The sequence below is a fragment of the Cyrtonyx montezumae genome, unplaced genomic scaffold, assembly GCF_038088225.1.
Source record: "Cyrtonyx montezumae isolate F1298 unplaced genomic scaffold, pur_monq_1.0 scaffold_5, whole genome shotgun sequence".
NCBI classification, from domain to species: Eukaryota; Metazoa; Chordata; class Aves; order Galliformes; family Odontophoridae; genus Cyrtonyx; species Cyrtonyx montezumae.
Window position 1 is genome coordinate 21,598,178 of NW_027072056.1, and position 23,873 is coordinate 21,622,050.

At 47.5% G+C, this 23,873-nt stretch overlaps 1 protein-coding gene across 1 annotated transcript in view; it reads right to left on the reverse strand.

The window, feature by feature from the left end:
• Positions 1-208: 208 nt before the first annotated feature.
• RSRC1 (arginine and serine rich coiled-coil 1) overlaps positions 209-23,873 on the reverse strand; it is a 104,705-nt gene continuing 81,040 nt past the window's right edge. Inside the window, exons 7-10 of the mRNA XM_065747873.1 lie at positions 13,258-13,326; positions 1,977-2,083; positions 933-1,079; positions 209-437 (exon numbers count right to left, since the gene is read on the reverse strand). Coding sequence (XP_065603945.1) covers positions 345-437; positions 933-1,079; positions 1,977-2,083; positions 13,258-13,326 — 416 coding nt within the window. The 3' untranslated portion in view covers positions 209-344. The remainder of the gene's footprint in view (positions 438-932; positions 1,080-1,976; positions 2,084-13,257; positions 13,327-23,873) is intronic.

Here is a 23,873-nt window from a genome sequence, read left to right on the forward strand (position 1 = left end):
TTATCTTTAAACTGCTACATGGTTATATATTTTGGGGGGATTGGGAAGTATAAAATTACGTCTCCTTGGGCTGTCAAGGCTGCACCCGAGGGGAATCCAGTATTAAAAAAAAGCAAATTACACCGCTGTGATAGCCTTCCCTTCTCAGCAACCCAAGCAACCCAGCAATGAGCTTGGGCAAGAACTCAGGATGGAACATTCTTGTGTGTTCAGATGAAATATTTATTCTCTGTACCACTCCTACTGAGTATTAAAATCCCCTCAAAAGAGAAAAATGAAACGATTTAACGATAGGATTTCGTAGTGCTCACGCAGAACTCGTGGTGATGGTCGCAGCAGTCTGCTCAGGCCACGGGGCTGCCCATCAGCCTCTCCTGCCGAAGTGCAATCAGCCTCTGGAACCACTTCTCTTCCGCTTCTGCCTTCTCGATAAACAGCTGAGACACCAAGGGGAGAAGAACAACAGTAGGCACAACAAAGCTTGTTACAATGTGCTGAAATACGCACAGGCAGTCAGTGCTGAGAAAAGAAGCCCAGCTGCACACAGGGGCTAAAATGCTGACCTACAGCAGTCAAGGTTGAGACTTCAGTATTTTGGAAGCCAACGTGGGCAAACTTCAGTCTCCCCCTCAAGCAGTGGATTTGTTGGTGGCATTGCACTGCTGTTTGCCATATCCGTTATTTGGAATTTGCTTCCATTTATTTATGGCAAATTATTTTTAACTTCCTCATTCTCAAAAAAAAAAACAAAAAAAACCCAGTTCAAATGCAAGTTAAAATACAAAAGAAGGACGTTTGACTTGTATCCATTCACCTTTTAGCTAGAGGAAGCTCCTCGATGAGCAACACAGCACGGCCGTTCTTAGGGCACGTGAACCTGTGTGCATTCAACGGGCTGTGTTGTTCCAAAAGATAAATATCAGCACACTTACATTTGGATGTGCTAAAGAATTATCATCCTGGTACTTGATGGCAGTAGGAATATTGGCAGGTACTGTTTCTTTTTCGGGGGCAGAGGCTTCGACAGATCCCACGCCTACAGTTACAGGTTCGTATTTTAGTTCAGGAGGCTCTATTGACTGAAAAGAAAGAAACACGCTGAGTATTTCATCCTCAGACTCACAGACATGACAGCATCTTAGCCGAGCATCCAGCCTTCTTTGAATTGCAGCACATGCCCACAGAAAGACCCTCCTGTGGATGCTCCTCTGCATGCATGGGTTGGGCACGGGCTGACAAACAGCCTCCACCACAGCGTGGAAGCAGGCACAGCCACGGCAGCAGGAGAGCCCTGGCTGTGGGGATTGCTCCCTGAAGAAGCAGTGTGCACTTGTCGGGTACTCCTGAAAAGACAGTGCATGTTCTCAGGGAAACGTACAGCAGTGGTCCAAAACACTTTGTTGGCAGATGGAAAAACTGAAGCAACCCTTTGTTTTTCATGCTTTCAAAGCAGTGTCTGAGTTTGTAGAAGAGCTGGCAGCTGAAATGCAGATAAAGTTCTGAAACGTGGATGCCTCGCATTAGGTTTTCAGAAAGCTGTCTGAAATCAGTGCCATTTTGTTTCAGTGAGTAAATATGGTCTTGGACTCTGGTTCCTGTCAAGAAGAATTAAAAATACTAACCTCTAACTACAGTTACTTTTGCATTTTAATTCTTCTGCTTTTCCTTAGAAAAATCTTCATGACTTTTTCTGATTTTAAAAGACTTTTTAAAAATCAGAGTTGCTCAGCGTAGTTACGATACACCACCAGAAGAGCCGCACCTGAGCTTCAGGGACACTGCTGCATGCTTAAACGTGCACCCTCCCCTGACCTACAGAGCCACAAAGGAGAGTCCTTGTGCAGAGGTTGATTCCAGTGGTGGCATTTAGGAATGTCAGCTCTGATGCTCCTCCATCACTGGAAGCTGTATTCATGGCATAGCTCCCACCTGACTTGGAAGGGATTACGCACCAAGAAAGGACATTGCCAACTTACCTTTTTGACTTCTTTACTTGATCTGAATGTCTGTGGAACAAAGGAGTCACTTTCAATAGCTTCAATTTCTTTCACTCGTTTCACTTGCTCTACCAGGGTGGCTTGGTCTACAAAAAGAAGGTGTAGTGTCAGTATACATTACTGTAAACCCGCAATAAATGTTGTGCCTAAGCAAGGCACTCAATGTATTTTACCACAGTGTACACCTGAAAAAATAGCTTGCAATGCAGCCTCCAAGATTCTGTTACAAAGAAGACACAAAACCTTTTTCCTTTAGTAAAAACAGCAACAGTGAGTTGGCCATTGCTGTTCAATGCATGACAGTGTTCAAGATGTTACTGTAAGAATTTCGAGAGAAGTCCTTGCAGGATAACTGCTAGATTATGGCATGAGGATTTCCTGCACCCGAGGATTTGTGGCCAAAGCCAATACCACAGGGGAGCCCAACGTGCATGAAGCAGCACAAGTGCTTCTGCTGGTATCGAGGGGAGTCTGGCTTCAGTTGTGGATGCCCACATCGATGTGCCATGCCCTGTGTTCTCAGTGCAAGCTAAGCCATTGCTTCTGTACTGTCTGCTCATTACAGTGCATCTGAGCAAAAGGAGTATTTACTTCACTGCTCGTTTCATTTTCTGCTTCCTCAGATTCCCAGCTCAGTTAATCTCGTCGCTACCTCTACGTCTGACTGCAGTGACAGCTCAGTCTTCATTCCTTCTTCCCACTGCACGCTTTTATTTCAGCCTGTGTTTAAAAGCTCTGTTGGCCTGCTGCTGAGGAATTCTATTTTAAAAAACATTTCTAAAGATCCTGTATGAAGTACAGAAACAAACAGAGCAGTGCCCTGCCAGAGAGAGGAAATGCTCCTCCACCAGGCTGCACCAGCTCGGGGCACTGGGCGGTCACAGCGTTGGAGCCGGGCTTGGAGATGTGAAGGGGAGCGTGGACTGAGATCAGCTGCTCACAGCCTGTCACTGCATCCTGCCCGGGTCTTACATGGACCAGTGGGAATGACAAATTATTAAGGGCAAAAATCACTAAATGTTGAGAATTACATCAGTGACATTAACTTGGGAAAATGGACTGGAGGAAGCATAACCCATTAGTGCGTGATATTTTTGACAAACACATTATTGGTAGATAAAATGACTTCCATGTGTTGTTTGTCAGATGTCAGTAGAAAGGATATGTATTTCATAGTAAAATCAAGAATAATGGAGTCAGAAAGCTGAGAGGCTACAGACAAAAAAGAAATCAATACTGCCTCATTGCCCAGCAAGCCTTTCTACTGTGCTACCGTGAGCAAAACAAGCTAATACTGCGCTCGGGATCGTCGGGGCCAGTTCTTACAGACAGGCCATTCCAGCAGCTGCACAATGAGGATGCATCTGCCAGAAAAACTACAATTTATTTTGTTCTTTTGCTCATGAGTTGGCAGAAAGAAGACCCCAACAGACAGCAGAGCAAACATCACCACTGCAGAGAACGATCCCCATCCCCTGGGCTCCACCAAAGCAGCACCCCCAAACGAGGCTCCATGCTGAGCTGCTGTGGCCAGAGAGAGGTTCTGTGGCTAATTTGTGTTCTTCACATCTTCCAGCTATAAGTATGAGTGCTTACACATCGCTGCTTTCATATGTTATAACCACACAATCCACCTTTCATAGTGTTTTGAAACAAGTTTGCACAGGAACCTCCCTCCATAGAATAACAGAATTACCAGGGGTAAACCTGAACAGAGGACAGCAGTGAGTCTGGAAGCAGTGATGTGAGAACACCTATATTTCTGCACTACCCCCCCGCACACATTCACCTCCCCCCCATTTCCCACACCCACTTGAACTCTGCAGCCCCCTCGGGCACTCACAAGCACCCAGGGAAGAGCCGAGGTGTGCCCAGGCAGGGGCAGGCAGCGGAGCTGGGCAGGGCGTGGGGGGCAGTGGGGCAGGCAGCGCAGCCCCAGCCCAGCAGCCCAGCACAGGGCACGCTGTGTTTGTCAGCACAGCCCACGTCGGAGGAGCGCAGCTCTCTTTTCTCAGCACACAAAAGCAAGATATGTAATTCGATGCTCAATTTACCCTTGTCTCGCAGGAGATTTTTCCCTGCTAATTGATAGAAATTAAGCCATTAATCAAGCCACTAGCCATCATTCAAACCAGGGAAGATGAATACAAACTTTCATCATAACCACCTTCCCCATTTTAGTGTTCATTAGCATTAATTTTTAATGCAATTATGCTATTCTTTTACGCTGAGCTCATAAATTACTGCTCTTTTGTTGCTCGCTGGCCTTGTAAAATCCAAGGTAATGCTTTGTGCTCTGATCTTAAAGGCAATTACTGGGTTCTTCTATCTTTTATGTATCTGTATCCCAAATAACCTCTGTATTGTATGTACAAACTAACGAGTGGATATATTACGCGTACGTTTAATATGTAACGATTTGTCTATATTGAACTTATCCGAGTCTCTCCAACGCATTCAGACAAATAAAACTATTTCCACACCCACCACTCCCCACTGCAGGCACAGAGGGAGCAGAGCCAGCCCTGCCCAGAGGAGCTCAGCAGCAGCAGCAGCAGCACAAGCCGTGCTCTGAGCTCTGTGCTGGAGCAGCTCCCAGCACTGCTGCAGGGACCGCCACGCTCGGATCCCAGCGCCGGTACTGATCCTCAGCAACACATCAGAGGAAGCACACAGGGGTGGGAAGCACCCTGGTTACCCTCAAACAGGGAATACAAAGTGGCTGAATGAAAAATGGAGCTGCGTTGGGGTACAGAAAGCGCCAGATGAAATCCAGCACGCTGAGGAGCACGCTCTGCTTTTGAGCTCTCCCCACTTGAAGCCCCACCGTACCTCTGTCCCTGCTCTCCTCTTAACAGCCCGCCAAGGCTGCACTGCACAGAGCTGCCATAGACAAAGACACCAACTGCTGTGACCCTTCTGCTCCTGGTGAGCTGCAGTGTGGCCGGGCAGAAGCTCCTGACAACGCTCTGAGACAAGGTTTGGATAGTGACAGTAAAATAAAGCACAGATCTGCACGCCGAGTAACGAGAAGAGATAGCTACTGGTTCCTGCTAAGGAAAGGCTGTCCGAGATGAAGCAACACCGACTGAAGCAGAGATCCTGCAGAAAACTCACAATGATTTACCTAAAGGTCACAATGCTTAATTCCGTGTTTTCCCCTCAATTTCTGCAAAATGGAAAAACCTACTTTCTTCCATCTGCTATCGGAGAAAACAATTGCAATACGCATCTCCTCTGGGGAACAGGTGCAGTGAGGTCACCTTCCCCACGTCCCAGCACGGAGCCCCACGGGCCCCTCTCCTGCCAGCAATGGAGGCTGGAAGGTTCCTGCACAGCTTTCCATTTCTGCTGGCTCTAAAGCTGATGCTCTAATCCACGCTCTGCCCATGAACACCAAGCCCAAGTGGCCAACAGCACTGCTCAACCCCTTCCACTGTCCCCTGCTCCCTCAGTACAACTCCCAGAGGTCGGGTGTGCCGAGGGGGGACCGGGGACCCACAGCCCCCACTGCAACTCCACGGGGCCCCCCCACCCAGCAGCCCACCTGTGGCTCACCAGCTCTCCCTTCTCTCTGTCACAGTTGTTCAGCTCACTGCGTTTTTTCACAGATCTCTCGCACCAGAAATGTTCACTTCATCTTCACCCTTGTAAAATTTATTTTCCTGTGCATTAAATATATTTTTGTTTGAAACGGGAAAGGAAGCGTTGATTTGGTGACGAACACCAAGTTGTATTTCATTCCTGGAATGAAGGAACCTACACATGATGTGGTTTCACTGTCAAAATGCAGAGCTGGGAATTTTGCCACGTGAAATTATAGGAGCGCAGCCCAGGAATGGGGTAATGCCTTAATGCTTCAACGCGAAGGAAAGAACACATAACTCAATTAAAACATACGCTTTGGGGATTTTTCTGACACTCCATAGACTTGGGAAAACTGCCACCTACCCTGACCTTTCTGTTCTAATTACGTATAGCATCTTAAACATCATTAAGTTAGTCTGTATTTCACTCATCTCACATGTTTACCGAGCGTCTGGATTTTTTACCTCGATTTTAATAACCTTTTTCCAGGGAAGAAAAATACTTAAAGTGAATGCCACGACTTTCTTGCAATAACATTGGAGAAGAGTAATGTAGACTAAAAAATATTCACTGGCAAATGCTTTGCTGCTTGGCACTTCTTTTAGGTGCAGCACAGTGATGTGTGCATGGATCAAACGTGGATGTTTCCGTGCAGCTGCAGTCTAAGTCTAAAAGATCCTTATCGCTGAATCACCGGGTCAGCTCAGAGATCTTGAGCTGCCCATGCACTGGGGAAGTGTCCATCCCTGGCCGTGACAGTAGGTTTCTGTTTCCCAAAGGTCCTCCAAAGCTCCAGGGCAGCACAGGGCCACAGGGAACTCAATGCTGAATCTGCTCAGACCTCATCCATCCACAGTACGGACACAGAGGATGCTGGGAGGAGCTGTTGTGCACCCATCAGAGATGACAACAAGGCACTGCCCATCACAACACGCCCTGCCCACTACAAAGATGTATTAAATGCAAAGGAATGCCTCTCCCAAAAGCCACTCCACCTTTACAAGGCTGCCTCCCTTTCACTTAGATTCACTTTACAATTTTACAACTTAGGACTGGACAAACCAGTACACTATTGCATCGTTTTCCACCTGGTAAACCCAAGCGGGTTCTCCTGGACGTGCTGTGTGGCTCTGAGGTCCCCAGCTGGCATCGCAGCCACCCCAGCTACAGCACAGGTTTCACTACCACCAGCAGCCAGGGCAGGGCTCGTACCTACCAGTGGTGTTTAGGAAACCACCGCAAGAGCCACAGCTACCTGAGGAGGGACCTTCGGGGTACACAGGCTGTGCAGCCACCTCAGGATTCCCCAGCGCAGCGTGTGGGAGCCGTGCTGGTCCCACGGTGCCCTGGCTCTGGGGCCAGCAGCACGGGGCCCGGCCCGCAGTGACCGTGAAAGAGCTGGTGGCCGAATTGATGGCTCACTGACAGCGCTTGGCTCAGCCCTGCAAATGCATCAACTGGGTAATGAGGAGCTATTAAGTCTATTGATTTCCTGATTTCAATTGATAGCGAACAGGCCAAAGCTACACATCAATATTTGCGTAACTAATACCCAAGAGCTAACAATTTTGACAAATGAAAACCTCAACAGAGCAAACAGTGAAAATTAATGGAAATTTAAAGACCGAACCAGAAATTAAGTGAAATATTTGAGGGATAAATAATTACGCATTATATTTCCGGAGAACTCTGTGGGTTTTTTGTGTTGTATTTTTTGGAGGTCATCAGTAAGAATGCTTTTTTTCTCTAAGTTTGTACAGCCAATGTGTAACAGAGAGGAGGTGCAAACAATGCTCAGCACGGCCACGTCCCACCACCATTTGTGCTCTTGTGCCACAAAGGGGCTGAAATCACAGTCTGTCCCCCAGCCCTTGTTTATCTTCCCTTCCAGAAGCAGCTTTTCCATACGTAGCTATAAGTTTGTTTTAAGTGATTGAAGTCAGATAACTAATTCTGTGATTGCTTTACAATCCCATTACCTTAACTGATACTTGCCTCTGACTTATCCTCTAGCACAAACAAATGCCATAAAGACGACGGTGAAGTACGCGACGTTAACGAAATACAGAAGCAATTGTTATTTTTTGTCTGTCTTAAACTTTGAAGACGACTTCTGGACTTTGTAAAGGAATTAATAAACCACCTGGGAGAGACAGCACGACCTCATCTGTATTTCCACTTCCAGAATGGAAGCGGCTAAAAGCCGAATCTTTGCTGATTTGCTAAAGGCCCAACCCCAACCCAACCACCCCTTCCAGGGCACGCATGGAACAACTCTGGTGGCAATCCTCAGTCTAAAAATATACCTCTGATCTGAAATAGGTATTTTTCAATGTGATGCTGATGATACACCTGTAACAGGGAGCAGAGCATTCCTCTTTTTGGGGACAGGAGGGAAATGGCTCGGTCAGCTGGAGTTTCAGCTTTGAATCTGCATCATCTACTCATGGAGTTCTTCATCGTCACAGACGTATAAATGGAACAGCGATTACACCCACTGTATTTACTGAAGTGCCTCAAATACCAGCGGCAAAGGAATTTTAACATCTAGGCACATCACGCTGATATCCCAACCCTTAATGGACCCCACACGTTAATGGGCTTCAAGCCAGAAGAAAATGAGTATGAAAACAGACAAATGCTGCCTTGCACGTTAATACAGAAGAAAAACAAGGCACTTCTGCAGATGATATAAGGGAGGTTGTTGGTTTTAATCCGTTTTCCTTCAAATAAAGGTGCACTGCCATTTCTCTGCAGCCATCTCACAGCTTTTGCACAGTGCTCTGCTCCATGGCTTCCCAGCTAATGTGCCCAATAAAGCCAAATCTTGGACCATTCATATGCAAACTCAAGGATTAGAACAACACATTGCTCCCTGCAGGTGAGGTGTGTTCACAGCCCTGCAGAGCAGCAGCATTCCAGGGAGCTCCCTCCAGATGGGCACAAACGCGGCTGGTGCTCCCCCAGAGTGGGGGAGTGGGGTCTGTGAGGGCCCTGCTGACCCAACCTCGTGTGGTTCAATGAGGATTCCACGATTTATGGCAGAAAATTACATCTCCCTGCTGCATTTGCTGTCATTTCTGGAATCACCGCTAGTAAACGTCTAAAACCAGGAGAACCACCTGCAAGTTTCACCTTCCCGCTGGTCGGAGCAACTCCTGTTCATTTAAATCCACTTAATGAAGGGTCCTGTTTTTAAAACAAAGCTCTCCTCAGAACTGCAGACCTGCAGAGCCCAACTTGTCCCGAAGAGCGGGGTAAAGATGGGTGTAAGGAACAGCCCTGAGCTGAATCCCAAAGGACTGCGTTTAGAGACAAGTCCCCTCCTGGCACCGAGGGCTCAAATGCTCTCGTGTTTGCATTCCCCCCTTCCTCCGCCCACGTGGGCTTCATTTCCAAGCCCATTCAAAATGATGTTTTCCAAGCGTGTGCCACATGATTTGTTCATATAAATGGAGCAAATTAAACTGTCTCCACATATATCCTATCACATTTGTAGCCCCGATTCCTCTCCTTAACACGTGGCCGAGACACCGTATTATCTGCCTGCGGAGGTTGACCTCAGGATATTAGATTCTGCCACACAGCTCTCTTGTACTAAACCGAGGGGAAACACTTAATCACCTCTGCCTTTTCAGGAAAAAATCTACTTTAAATTTGCCGTGATGAAAAATCAATAAACCAATAATTGCTTGGCTTATCATTGCACGGAGGAACAAATTGGGAAGCGAAGCTTAGCGTCCGCACAGATTTCAGAGGAACACCGAGTTTCAGGATCACTAAGCCAGAAAAGGGAAAGGTCTCCGAGTGATAATTAAATCTCCTCGTGCTGATTTGCTGCCAAATTTATTTCCCCAGAGTATATCAAAATGTTTCCCTGCTTACTAGCCAGGCATAACTAATCAACTCAGCATTGGGCCAGCACGCGCGAGAGACACAGAATGCAAATTGGGGACAGCAGCCACCCCAGCACAGCCACCCCAACACAGGGACCCCTTCCCAAAGGACAAACCCCATTCAGCTGCACCGTGTGAAACCTCGCAGGGCCAATCTCTCCTTGCAATTGCACACTGTGTTCCGTGGACATGTGTTAAATACTGTTCTGCACGATGCCCTCACACAGACGACCCTGAAGCCGTGCGGGGACGCGGTGCCACGCGTTGGGATGAGCGCTGCAGGGATGGGTGTTCCTCCTGCAGAGCTCAGCTCCATGCCTGGGCCGGGCAGGAGCCAGCAGCAGGGCAGGGAAAGCCCTCAGGGCCACACAGTGCCGCGTTCAGGCATCCCCAAACAGAAGCAGGGAAGCAAAAAAAGCAAGCAGAAAAAGAAAAAAAGCCCTCCGTCGAAAATACCCGTACGGACGTAGTGCATTCTTTATTAATGGACCTAATTTCATGCAGCGAATTAGCATAGCTCCAATGGAAGTGCAAATGCAATCAAACTGAAAAATTCAAATGAGAAGGAGGGAGCCTTTCCCTTTCTTTCTTTGCTTTTTTGTCACAAAAATGATTTTTGCACGTGTCCTTCAACCGGCTATAGGGACTATGGTAATTAAAGCACTGAAAGCAGCACAAGCCCCCCGCCTTTAATCTGGAGCTCGGGTCAGCTGTCTGTAGATTCTAATTTGTCCTCTATTTGTATTCATGACAGCAGAACGCTGCATAGTGAGCAGCGAAGCAGCGGGAGGGTGCGGCGCTGGGCTTGGAGGTCACGTAATTTGATTTCTGAGCAGATTACATGTAACATCCAACATCTAATCTCACACCTGATTTGGCAATAAAATGATAATAAAAGCGATGTCGGGACACCCTCGTGATGGGGTGGGGATGCAGAGGCAGCGCCGGGAGCGGAGGAACAGCTGCTGGTCTGCACGTGGTGCTGCTTCCCAGGGCTGGCGGCTGCTGCAGGTGAGCGGGCAGCCCCACGTGTCTGCACTGTGCGGGGAGGGAACTCTGGGATGCTAAATCAGGATTCGGATTTCCTTTAAAAACCGAACCACAACACTCTGAAAATGGCTCACAAGGCTCCGTGGATGAACCGATGGAGAAACCCACTGCGTGCACAGCACACCCAGCACGGAGCCGGCGCTCCCCACGCTGCGCTGGGGTAAACATGGCATGGGACCCTTCCATGGCCTTGGTAGGTCGAGACACTCATTAAACCATTTAATAAGCTATTTATTGCCCACTGAAAACATTTTGTTCTTAATTAGTAGCTGGCCTTGCAGAGCAATGGAGGGGCTTTGTTCACTGTGCTTCTCCTCAGGACACATCTCTTCATTTCAGAACAGCACAGCGGCCTCACAACTATTTCAGAGGAGCCACGGGACAGCTCTGCTGCCTATTAATACATTTCCCTCCTGCTTTCACTCCCACATACACCACTGTTTCTTCCTCCCTTTGCCTTTCCATACTCAGCTGTCCTAACTACCGTAGGTAAAACAACTGCCAGCACACGACTCCCTCACGATGGACACAATGGAAAACCACACACACATTTTCCAAAGCAAATGTGCACGTAAGGAGACCTTGGCACCTCGGCCTGCAGCTGGGAGGCAGCCCCCAGCCCCCCTCTGTCTGGGCACAAACCATCCCAGTCTGGGGAGGACTCAGTGGATGAGGAGTGCAGATGAGGACAGACGATGCACGAGGTGCCTCTCCCCAACTCGCATTCTCACTGATTACTGGTGTGTGTGAGAACTCAGAGCTAACCCAGCATCACCTTCTGCCTTGGCTTGGTGTGCCCACAAAACCTTCTCCCTCCCCTGCTGTCTGAAGCCCAACAAAACACACCCAGGCAGTCCCACTCCTCCATCTGCGTTTTATTCTTCAGCATCAAAGACGCATTCTCTAAGGAGGAGCAAGAACTAATTCCTCTTGGCATCACACAGTCCCAAACCAAACCATCAGAGTATTTCCATTTTGAATGAAATTAATTACAGCCACAAATCCAAAGAGTACCTTTTCCATGTGACCCCAGCATCGTCGCTGTGTAGACGTGAATGAGATATTTACAATCACATGGAACAACTTTAACCATTCCTTGCAGAGAAACACTGCTCCACGAAGGTGAAGTTTTCAGCACTGCCTTTGGAATACTGAGCTGAGGGCTTCACAGATGTGATGCTTTCCTTCACAAGGACAGAAGAGCCCATGCGAGGTATTTTAAGGTAAAGCATCACGTTGTACCAGGCAGCATTTCTCAGTTCCAAAGAGATTTCACCGTACGGACTCAGAGCTGAACTGGGACTCTGGGACCCTGGGAAGGGAGCGCTGCTGTGCAGCTCCCAGTACCTCCAGGGGAATAACTTCGGTTTTGCATTCCAAAAAGAATAACTGAGCAAGAAGTTAGGAACTGCAAAAACACCTGAAGGAATTTCTCCTTCCATCCTTTCCAGCACTACGGCAGCAGCAAGGAGCTCTTCTCATCCACAGATGGGAATTAGAAGCATTCCAAGGACCATCTTTCAGGCACAGAAGAAAAGAGATCACTTGGACTTTGAGCCATCCGGAGCCAGCACAAGACAGAGACTTCTCCCCCCAGAACACAGCCACACAGGAGCACGAGAGTATCTTACTCAGTTACACAACCACATTCTCCACAAGACAAACCAGAGGAAGACAGTTTCACCCTGCAGTGGTTTGCATGCTATTCGAGGTATATTCCAAAGGAGGAGAGGACTCCTAGCGCTCAGCTACACTGGGGCAAACTGTCACTACCAACCTGGGACTCTTTTTTCCTGGATTTGTCCACACCCTACAGACAAAACGAGCTCCTTCACAGAGAAGTGTCTGCCTGCACAGCTGCAGTGGGAGCTCAGTGTGCACCCGCAGTAGCACAAGTGAAGCACAGACTTCAAAGGCAGGGGCCACCTGCGGCGTGGGACAAGCAGCAGTCAGGAGCCTCCTGCTTTGAAGCTGAGGTGCCCACAAACCCGTTACCCTACACCAACCCCATGTTCACTTTAATGAGCAGCAGCCCTCAGGAAGCACTGCTGTGGGGTGGGAGTGCAGTGCTGCCGTGGGGGCACGCGTGGATTCAGGAGCATCGCCGTGTCTGCTGTAATAAGTTCTCACAGTGCAGCCCAGATAACATAATTACAAAATTAACATAAAAGAAAATGCTTCCTTCAGATGTAATGATTGCCCAACATTCTTTGAAGTGGGAATAAAAGCTGAGCATCCATTTCACTGTTTTTTAAACATCATTAAACTAAAAGTTTATTAAATGTGAACACCTCCAACCTCTTTCAGACACAGAATAAAAAAGCAATTGATTAGTTCCGATTTTTCAAAGGTAATTACACCCTACCTTTATTTCTGTCAAGTGCAGCAGGGGCTCCAGGTACCACATACTCCGTAAGACCCGAGCAGTTTACCTGAACCCGTGCAGGACCTACAGCAACACCTCTGTCAGGAACAAAATGCACCTGCTGTTACCAGGAACTTCACCTGAGCAGAAGCTGTGCTGAACTGATCCGAGTTTGGGCCCCACGAGCGCTCAGTGCATCATCCACAGCTGCTGCCTCAGAAGGGGTCAGCACAGGGCTGGAAGAGTGAGGGCAGCTGCTCCGTGCCCGGCCCAGGCACCAACCTGGACTGTTCACACAGAATCTGACCAGAACCCATCCCTGAAACGCTTCAGTTTGTTACAGAAAGAAAAACCACATTACCTTCTTCCTTCCTTTTCTTCGCTTCTTCTTCATTTCTCTCTTTAGCCTTCAACGCTTCATCCGCTTTAGCTAAAACGAGAAGAAACATAAAGCAATTAATGACTAATTAATGCATCTCACCAAACATTTCCTAGGGAGACAAAGCCAATTCCCAACTTGTTTCTGCAGGTCCCACGATGAAGTCGGTGTGTGTGAAAGAGAAGGATTTGGTTCTTGGGCTATTTTCTTACACTTTATCACTACAGTTAAGGCGACAGCGCAGTGGCGATTTCTGCTGTCAGTGACACTTCAGCACAGATCTCTGCGCTCACTTTCTGTAAGCAGAACTTTCAAGCGGTTGTTCTGACCCCCGCTGTCCCCACAGTGCCTCCACCAACCTGAGCCAACCTTGGGAGGAGGATTTGCTGCCACGGAGAGCAATCCACAGGGCCTCTTCTGAGCAGAGGGGACAAACAGGGCAGCGTTTGCAGGGACGCAGAGTTGCAGGCAGTGTTTAAACTCAGAGTCAGATTCCTGTCTGCCGGCATCAAGCGATGCAGCGCAGCATTTTCACCTCAAACCACAGCAGCAGCACTTTGTTCACATCCTGACAGTGTTCTTTGAGAATCTCTTTCTCTCCAGAAACCTCTCCGCTTATTACTTAATTATCTACTAGTTGCTCAACTGCAGGGGTTTCCAAACACTTTGCTACAGATGTTAAAGAAGATTAAAAATATACAGCCCAGTAACAAGGGACTATCAATATACTCTGTAAATTAATTAAATTTCTGCTCTAGCACATCATTTATTCCAAAGCATTAATGTCTCCAAGGAGCCATTCTCTTTTATTGCCGTCTCACTGCCTGATGAGTGAACCAAGTGAGAAGAAGTCTCTAATAGCATTACAAGTGATGAAATATGAAGTTCTCAAAAGTATCACCGTGTCACAAAAAGAAAAGACAAGAAAGAAAAGAAGCAGAGCTCAGAGTGGAAGCGGGCTGTTGTGTGCACCCAGCCCCACAAGCTGTGGCACCAGCAGCAAACACACTCAGGTCGCCACGTGCTCGGCCCCGCGGCCGCATCGACACGCTTCTGTACGCAGTTACACATTCAAAGCCACGGAATACCAGAACCTTTCTGCCACAAGAATCCATTAGATTACATCCTAAGAAGAAACTGTCAGGAACTCGACCGAGTTTTACTTCGTTTACACTTCATTCTCCCTGGTAAGAGGACAAGGATAATAGAAATTCCATTTAAATTCAATTTTGGTTATGTGCGTAATTGTGGAGATACCCCTGGAGTCATGTGAAATGCTCAGCTTATGTTTCTTTCAAATTATCCCGCTCGGATCCTCGTCCTGCTCCTCGCAACTGCCTTCAATATGTATTAGCAGAGCTCATTAGGCTGAAATTTAATAATGCAAACATCAGGTGGATTTCAAGAACCTCCATTATCAGCAGAAGATGGATGGCTTATATCGCTGTTGGGCCAACTGGGCACAATTTAGATTCAATAACCCGCCGTGCCTAGATGTGATTTATCTATTCCACGATGCGACTTTGTTCTTCCTCCCTGATTTGCTGCAGCATGGGAGCAATTCATTGGATATCCCAATGGTTATCTGAGCAAAAGGATTAAAACACGCATGCTTCTGCTCTGGGACTAAACTTCTGCCTTCTGTACGTGAACTTCAACTTGCCCATGTGCAGCCCTTGTAATGCAGTTACAACTTCAGCCAGCAGAAACAGAGACCTCCCCCCACATCCCAGTTAATTATGTGGACAATGGAGCCATTTAGGAAGTACCATGAGGACAGTTTCCTGCACAGAATTGCTCATTAACAACAACTGAACTCAGCCCATCAATCTGCAGAGCAAGCAAAGCCCCGAGGTCACGGGCACTGCCCGCTGCAACCACCCCAGGTCAGCAAGGCCACTCGTGGCTCTAAGAACTCCGTGCCATCAGCCCTCCGTCACTACTCACCTACCAAGCAGCGTGAAAAAGCACCACTTAATTTCATTGAGTCAAGCTGGGACCGAACACCACTGCAGGAGCCTCACACCTCGTTCCAAAGCACAGTGAGCTCAGAGCGCAGCCCAGTGCGCTGCATTAGGAGAGCTGCTATGCAGAGCAGAAAGAGCAGAAAGTCTTTCTGCTGCAGCACTGCCATCCCTGCAGGCCACAAAATCACGGAACCATTCAGGTTGGGAATGACCTCTGAGATCCCCAGGCCCAACGCCAGCACACCCACCACGTCCCCAAGTGCCACATCCCCGCAGCTCTGAACCCCCCCAGGAGCAGTGACCCAGTGGTGATGCAGCCCCAGACAAAGGTACAGTTCCACTGATCCTTTTTTGTCCTCAGGACCAATTTTGGTGATTATAAAAGTTAAAAACCCAACGAGCTGCCAAGCTGCCATGGCCAGGCTCGGTGCAAAGCCCCGAAGTCAGTGCTCTGGCAATGGTTTGTGCCCAAATTGGTCAACAGTTAAAATCACAGCGTAACCAACACAGCCTCAAGCTTTGCTTCACTTAAGGCCATGTACTTAAATAATAAAAAAATAATGAAAACACCTTCAACCATTTCCTCCATTATTAGAGAAAGTGTAATTCAGCATCCTGTTAAACCCCAGCTATCTCAGCCCGTTCAGTCCTCAGCTCTCTGCTGCTCACTCTGCTGCGCTCCCCAGCAGTGGCTCCAAGACCAGGGTACATGACAATTCTCCCCAGGCTTTCACTGCTAATTTCTCACCCTGAAACAATCACAGTGCTCACCTGGATTAATATTTTTTACAGGTGAACACGGCCCCATGCACTGGCATGGGCACATCAGATACTTGCACCAGAGTTACCCAGAGCAGACCGACCCCTCTCCCTGTGCAGCACAGCCAGCAGGAGAAAAAAGCAGGAAAAGGCAACAGGGGAAGTGCAGTGGGAAAGTCTGAAGGCTGCTCACCAGTCCCGCAGTGCTCAGCGACCAAGTTTCACTTCCAAAAAGCACACAAAAACAAAAGCTGACCTCATCAGAGCACTCACTGCGTGCACATCACAAGGCTCTGCACACACGCTTGTACCAACACACGCCGTGCAATGCAGCGTGGGGAAGAGAGGCAGGCAGGCTCCGTGCAGCCTGCGATGCTCAGCAGAAAGGCCTTCACCGTTTTGTTTTTCTTTAAACACAAACATTTTTGCACTTATAAAATATTCAGTCAGCTCACATATAAAAATACAACGGTAATCCATTATTAATTCACAAGGCCTTATTTAATTTACATGCCGTTTTTCTCAAGTATATCAAATTTATCGAGGCTCACGGCAATGCTCTCTGCTAAATATTCATATGCTGACAAGGAAAGTTATAGCACACATCCCAGATATTCCACCCTGAACTCCCAGTGTTCGATCCGTGCCATCCTGTCCCAGGCAGGAGCTCCACAGCAGCAGTGCTGCACACACCTCATCGTGACCAGGACTGTGCTGTTTCTTCTCTTTTTGTCTCTTTATTCAGAGCTGGAAGAGGCTCCTGCCATCACTGCGAGTGCCTGGAAGTGTTTGGGAACCAGGAACCGCAGGGATGTGGCACTGAGGTCACGTGCAGGTGGGGTGGGGTTGGGGATCTTAGGACTTTTTCAGCCCCAACATCTCCCGTTTCCCCATAGGGAGGACCGACCCACCCGTGAAGGCACACACCCTGTGGCACCATGCAGGCCGTTTTGCTGCTCTCTTCTGTTCACCATCACAACCCTCAAAGTGCTCACTGCTGGGTATGTGCCACGTGGGGCTGGGAACGTCTCAAAGCAGCCCAAGTTATCCCCAAGTTGAGGTGGGTGAAACATCAACCCAAGTTGAGCAGAGAGGGGAGCACGTACAGCCTCGCCCAGGCCATTAGCATTCTGCTCGTAAACCTGCAGGCAGAAAATAAGCTGGAAAGGGACAACGGGTGCTGGGAAGCAAAAGGTGAAAGCTGACAGATAGAATGCAGGGATGGCAAGCAGGCTGGCCTCCCCGAAGGCTCCCCACAGCCCGCTCACTGCCGACTGTATTAAGACTGCCTTTCTCATCACTTAATGCTTATTTTCATCACTTTGCTTAAAATATTGATAATCAATTAGGGCTACGTCTGTTTTGCCACAGAATCTGTGTCACAGTCTATCAGACTGTCAGGGCCAATTCAATCCTCATTCAAAGTTAATTTTTTCTTCATAAATCTGCCTTTGGAGGAGTCATTAGGCGCGGAACATAGCCCGAGGTGCAATCACCTATTCTCTTTCATTAGCGGCAGGCAGGGAAGGTGAGGGAGATTATTAGAACTTTGGAATGATCACAAAGCAGCGTGCTGCCTGTCAGATCCCCCCAACATTTAATTCATCTCGCCAACTCGCCGGTGTGCTCTGCCAACAGCTCTAAATGGACATTATTCATGAACATCTGTGACATGCTGAATATTCTGGACCGGGAGTGATGAAAAAGCAGTGCCCCTTTTGACTTTAAAATTAATTCTATGGTCAAAACAATTAAGAATATAACAAACACGGTTTGTGATGTTATTTTCAGCCCTCCAAGAGAGCCCCTTAAAAAGCCATGCCTGCAGAAATGGGGAGAGGTTGGCACCAACGTGCACGCTCCACGCGGGGTAGCACAACGTTTTATGGTACTGAAGGATGCTGTTCCTTCACTATGGAAATAACAGCTTTGGGGTTTGCAGCCATTACAGAATTAGCCAGCTGCAGGATCCGGTTCGCTGATACGTTTCTAAAACGCAGCCAAATGAAACGACACGTTGGATTTCAATAAGGCGCCACATCGAATTACGGCACGCTTTACTCACGGCGGACAATCAGCTGCAGCACACAGAACAGCTTTCCAAAATCAAACACGTTTACCGTGAGCACACCGTGGCTGCTGGGACACTTCTCAGGTGAGGGCAGCAGAAATGTGGCATCCACAGAAAAGAAAGAACAGCCGAGGCTCTATGCAGCGTCCCGTAGCACGTGCGAGCTCCTGAGGATGTAGATGCTCGGAGGAAAATTCACATCTAAGGAAATAACACCAAGAAGTTCCTCTAATTTCATTATGTTGGTCAGAAGAACGGCAGACTTCCTTATTTCTCCTGTTAAAATTGCTACGAAATTGGTGTCACCATCTGCAAAGTCCTTGCTGCCCCCATCATTCACCTCCCCGAATATTCTTGTCTTCTTGCAGCAAAATCAAGGACCAGATCCATCACGAATCCCAGCTGGCACAATTCCATTGACTTCAATGCAACTGAGGACATTTACTCCAGCTGAGGATCTGGCACTAAATATTTAGAATAATAAAGAGGACTTAATAAGCAGATCTTGGCTACGTATGCTCATCTATTATTTAGCACATTTCTAATTTCTTTCTTTCTCTCACACTGTTTCCCACACACTCATCTGATAAAAAATTCAACTGAAATATGTTTTAACACTAAGGATTAATTGGCTTAAATTGCTTCCGTGGCTCCTGACTCATCGCTGGATGCTATTCAGTGTGGCAAAGATTTGCTCCACGAAGGCTCTGCTCCACCAGTGTGGATGCTCTGCAGGCAACCAGTGGGTCACCGGTGAGGCACTGCCACCTGGTGCAGTGCTGATCGCATCTGATTGTTGGCCTCGAAGAGAAACACTTCTCAGAACAATGCAATAACTTCGACAGCAATGATTAAATGGCAGCTTCTACCCGAGGGGCTTCTGGGGGAAGGGGTTGGGAAGAGGAGGGGAGAGCTTGGGAATGAAAGAGCAGAGCCTGGAGCTGAAAATTACCCTCCTCTGCTGTGCTAAAAAGGGCAGAAAACAGCAAAGTTTAGGGGAGAACAAATGAAATCCAGACTAAAGTTCCTGAAGTAAAGGATGCTTCTGTGCTGTGTCCTTCAGGAACGTTTCTCAGCTCAACTGGAGAACTGAGGAGTGATCCACATGAAAACCTCCAATCTTTGACTCTACTTATTTAAAGTGCTCTTAAAGCAGTATCTGGATGGAGCCACTCCTCCTCCCTACTGTTCAGTGCAGACAGAGACCCTTTTTCTTTTGGACCTCCTTTTGGAAACACAGTGGAGAGCTGCTGAACACGGTGCCAGGAGCTCCTTGTGGTTTGTTGCACAATCTCAGTGCAACAAATGCTTTTAGAGTTATCACACCAATGACACAGCGTTAGTTCACGCTGGTTTGTTCTTCTTCCAGCTGAGACCCCGGGGTCAGCAGAGCACTGAGCAGACCCCAACCCAGGCTGCACAGCCCCCAGGGACACGTCCCTCCTGCAGCCACACAGCCCTATGGGGGAAATTACCTCTAGCAACTGCCACGCCAGACAAATGCAACAGCGAACCCATACCATTCCACAAATGAATGATGTGAGCTTGGAAAAAAATTATCCACTTCAAGTAAAAATATTTGATTTATTCCTGGAAAACAAGACAAAACTGACAATGGATTTCAAACACAATTGCGACTTCGGCCTGATATTGAGAGTGGCAGTCGGCTTTTCTTTGGGGGTTAATAGCAGAATTCAGCCTGACAGCGTGTCAGCAAACTGGAAAAATTCTGTCACAAAACTTCGATTCAGAATGAACCCTCCTTTCATCTGCCAACAGCGACATGTCAGGAGTCACCGCGCTGAGTGAAAACCACACGGATGACAACTAATCTGTCCAGCAAGAGGAAGTAATAAACTGGGGAGTACTTATAAACCATTACAAAAACCAACACGGAGAAAAGCCAAGGCAGCCCAGGGAACCTGCCCAGGGCTCAGAGAAATTTTATCTCGTGCTTTCGAACCAAATAAAAACCTAATGAATAAAAACGGGAAAGCAGCTCCTGTTAGCAGTGCTGTCATCAGAGACCCATCCACTCTGCACTCGTAACAGCTCATTCAGCTTTGATAGCCTCATATAAGGTCTCATGGAACTCTGGAAAATAAACCTTCATCATATGTGACTGAAGAGATTCCCAATACAGAGGAGTACCACGGCACGTTTTGTGTGTTACCACAACCAGCAGCACTTTTTCCTTGTGAAAACCAGACCTGATGTGGGATGAAATGGCAGGTGGCAAGCCCTGCTTCTAACCTGGGCATAAAACAGCCCACATGTGAGCACGGGGCTGTGAGGCTCACACTGGTGATCATGGCCATGAAAAGCACAAACCCTCTGGCCTGCACAGGACACGGTGGAAGGAAAGGCTCTGCACGGAGCTGACAGCCTTCGTCCTTGTCCCCAGAGCACAAGGTCCACTGATTCAGTTCCCCAAACTGACTTCTTTACTACTGCCTCATGACCACGAGCCTTCTCCAGGCAGAATGGGCTCTGGTCACTCACCTACATGTGTCAATAGGCACAGGGAGATGTGCTGTGCCACACAGCCCAACGAGCACCCAACTGCACAGCTAATTGCCCAGCTCATTTCCATGGCCTTCCTGCTGTATGATCCACGTATCAGCTGTATGAATGGGGAGAGAGCACTGACAACTGATTTCAGCTAAGACAGCTCTCTAGGAACCACCCCATGTATAATCCCAAATGGTTGATGGAAATAACATATACCCAGTTCAAGATGCTTTTGGACATTTTCTAGTTAGAAGAAAAACAAGATTTACTCCTCTTCCCCCATTACTAATAGAAAAAGGGACATTCTGGATTTCCTTCTCTGTTGTAGAAGCAATAATATTCAAAAGGTGACCCACAAGGAAGGAATGATGTACCTTATTTTGTTCCTGACGGACTGAGTCCTTGCTCCATCAGAAATGCCACTTGACTTCATTGAGACTGTGTGACCAGGCTTAAAACTCAGGCATATTCTCAAATGCTTACACCAACCATGGCCGTATCAAACTGAATTAACTTCTAAGCACAACATTACTGTTGAAATTTCACTTTCAGGAGTACAGTGCAGGGCAAACTTAATAATGGATGGGGTGCAATTAACGTATGAATAACGTGGCAAGAACTAGGAGGTATTTTAGAGATGCTCTGAAGACAGACCTTTGTGCATCTCCTGATGTCAATTTTCCATTCTCACTTCAACGTTAATGATAAATCTTTGTGGAACAATGATGAATCAAAGGATCAAAAGTGTTTTAAGTGCTTTTTCCTTCTTTTTTATTTTTTTTTTAAATGGAAGATGCAAACGACACCAATGGGAGCTTCAAACCCCCACAACCAACCAAACAACACCAACACCAAGTGAAAAAATTGTTTCTGAGAATCATTGTCAAAGCATCCACGTGGAACAGAGAGATCAGCAATGGGGCACCCGAACGCCAGGGAGCGAGGAGGAAAGGAACATCCAGGCACAGCAACACCCAGGATTTACTGTGCTTTAACTGCAAAATCATAAGACAGGCATCCAAAAGAACTTGACATCTGGCACCAAAAGGGGGAGTATGTGTCAAGGAAAGATTTGTGTGAAAGACTTATTGCCGGTGCCAACACGCTCTCAATTACACTCCTGATAGCCTTGAGAGCTGGGCGTACAAAGCCCGGCAAAACCTGGGCTCCTGTGCTGCAGAACAGCTCTCGTGGCAATGGAAAAAAAATATGGGGAACTATACATCCTGAGCTTGTATCATTAACCACTATAATCATTTACTGTACACAGCGTTATTAAATATTCCCCCGGGATAAAAGGAGTAAATATATCGCTTAAAAATTCAGTAGCTGACTGTAAAATTTCATTCCAGATTAAGCGATGAAGAAATGCTGCTGAAAACAAATTATTTATCTTCCGTTCATCCCTAGAATTACACCAGAGGCAGCGTGGGTCCCAAACCAAGAGCAGCACTGAAAGAGTGCTACACCACAGCACAGTGCCCACAGCAGAGCCAGGTCCCTGTGCCACTGCTCCAATAACACCCAAAGGAATTCGGGGTATCAAACATTTCTCTGAAGTATTCCATCTCACGGTATATTTCAAGTACACGTTTCTTTTTGAAACTTCTGTTAAAATCCATTAGGGTAAACGGGAAACTAGAAACCTCAGAGACTCTCAGCCAAAAAAAAAAAATAAAAAGGACAGGACTGATTTCTGGGAGAGGATTTCAGACAGATTTGTCATCGTCGAGAAAGCCCCCTCCAAGGGCATGCATCTTATAATATACACATGCATTTACACTTACTCATCTGCAACCTTGAGAGATTCCAAGTGGCTCTCGTAAGTCTGGACAGCTTCATTTCAGTACAGATGTGTGCACCTATGTATTTGTATAAAGCTATAACAAAGTAATAAATAAGCAGCCCTATTCAACACCAGAGGTTCCACGGACTTTCTTCTATTAGATTTCATTTCCAGCCAACTTTAACTTATGGCTGAAGTGCTCTGCAAAGTCTATTTTTGCAGTTTACCATTTCTTCCTTGATTAGGAAATGTACAGAATTGGAAATACTGAAAGCTGTCTGTTTAATAGCATGCAGCTGCAAGGATGAGGAGGGGAGACACCTACCACAGGACCCTGCTGGATCCACAGCAGCATCCCTCTGTTGAGGTCCCTCATCCAAAATCAATTACATTCTGAACTTACACGAGCATCTGCAAGGCATCTGTACATCCTTTGCATAGGATCTGTACTTTCAGTAGAATATCTGATAATAAACAAGAATTAACTCGTGTTCAAGTGTGTTCCTGATTAGCTTTACAATAGCTTATACCAGAGGAAAAAATAAAACGCTTCTTGTAGGAGCATGGGCAACCATCTATGGAGAGCTGAGCCTAAGGCTACATCTACAATGGTCAATGATGCATGCACAGAGAGGAGCTGGGAGCAGCGTGCCCGTGTACAGCACCCAGCACCTGCCTGCGAGGGTCTGCTTGTCCAGAGCTGCTCCAGCTCAGCTTCATGTGGTCCTGAACCCAGAAAGTTCATTACAGACCCCCCCAGCAGAGGAGTACACTTCATGCCAGCACGACGATTCATGGGGCACACAAGACAACCCATGAGTGCTCATGCTCTGAACCATCTGGAACTGCCTGCCTTGTTTTTCACACTTCTTTCCTAGTCCTAAGGATGGCAAATGATACTCACAGGAGACGGATGAGGCTGAAAAGCTACAGAGCTGTTCCACTGTGACACAGCACTGCTCAGTGCTCGGGGAAGGCCGCCGTTGCCTCCCCTCGTGCTCAGCTTCTCACCATGCTCATCACTCAGTGTGATACTACAGGAACGTGATGGTTCTCTGCTCACACTGTAAAAACAACAAACCTGACCTCGTTCTCAGAGTGATGTCTTGAGACAGCATTCTAAGATTATTTTTAAAATATTGGACATACATTGCAATCAGAGCAATAAACCCACCTGGATGCCTGCCTGTGCAAGCTGGGCTGGGAGCTGCTTTGGCAGAGGGGGTCAGACTCGATGATCTTTGGAAGTCCCTTCCAACCCCTACAGTTCTGTGATTGTGAAACCCTCTAAAAAACAACATCTCTCATTACCGTTTTCTTCCAGCACTCAATTTCAGCTCCTTTGAAGGAGCTCAGCTCAACAGCACGCAGGGCAGAGGAGCTGGCAGCCCCCAAGACCAAAGCAGCAGCAGCAGCAGGCCCTGCTCAGGGTGGGCACGGCTCAGCCCCAGGCCCAGCGCGTGTCCCGCCGTGCCCCGCCACCCATCGATCTCCTCCAAACCTC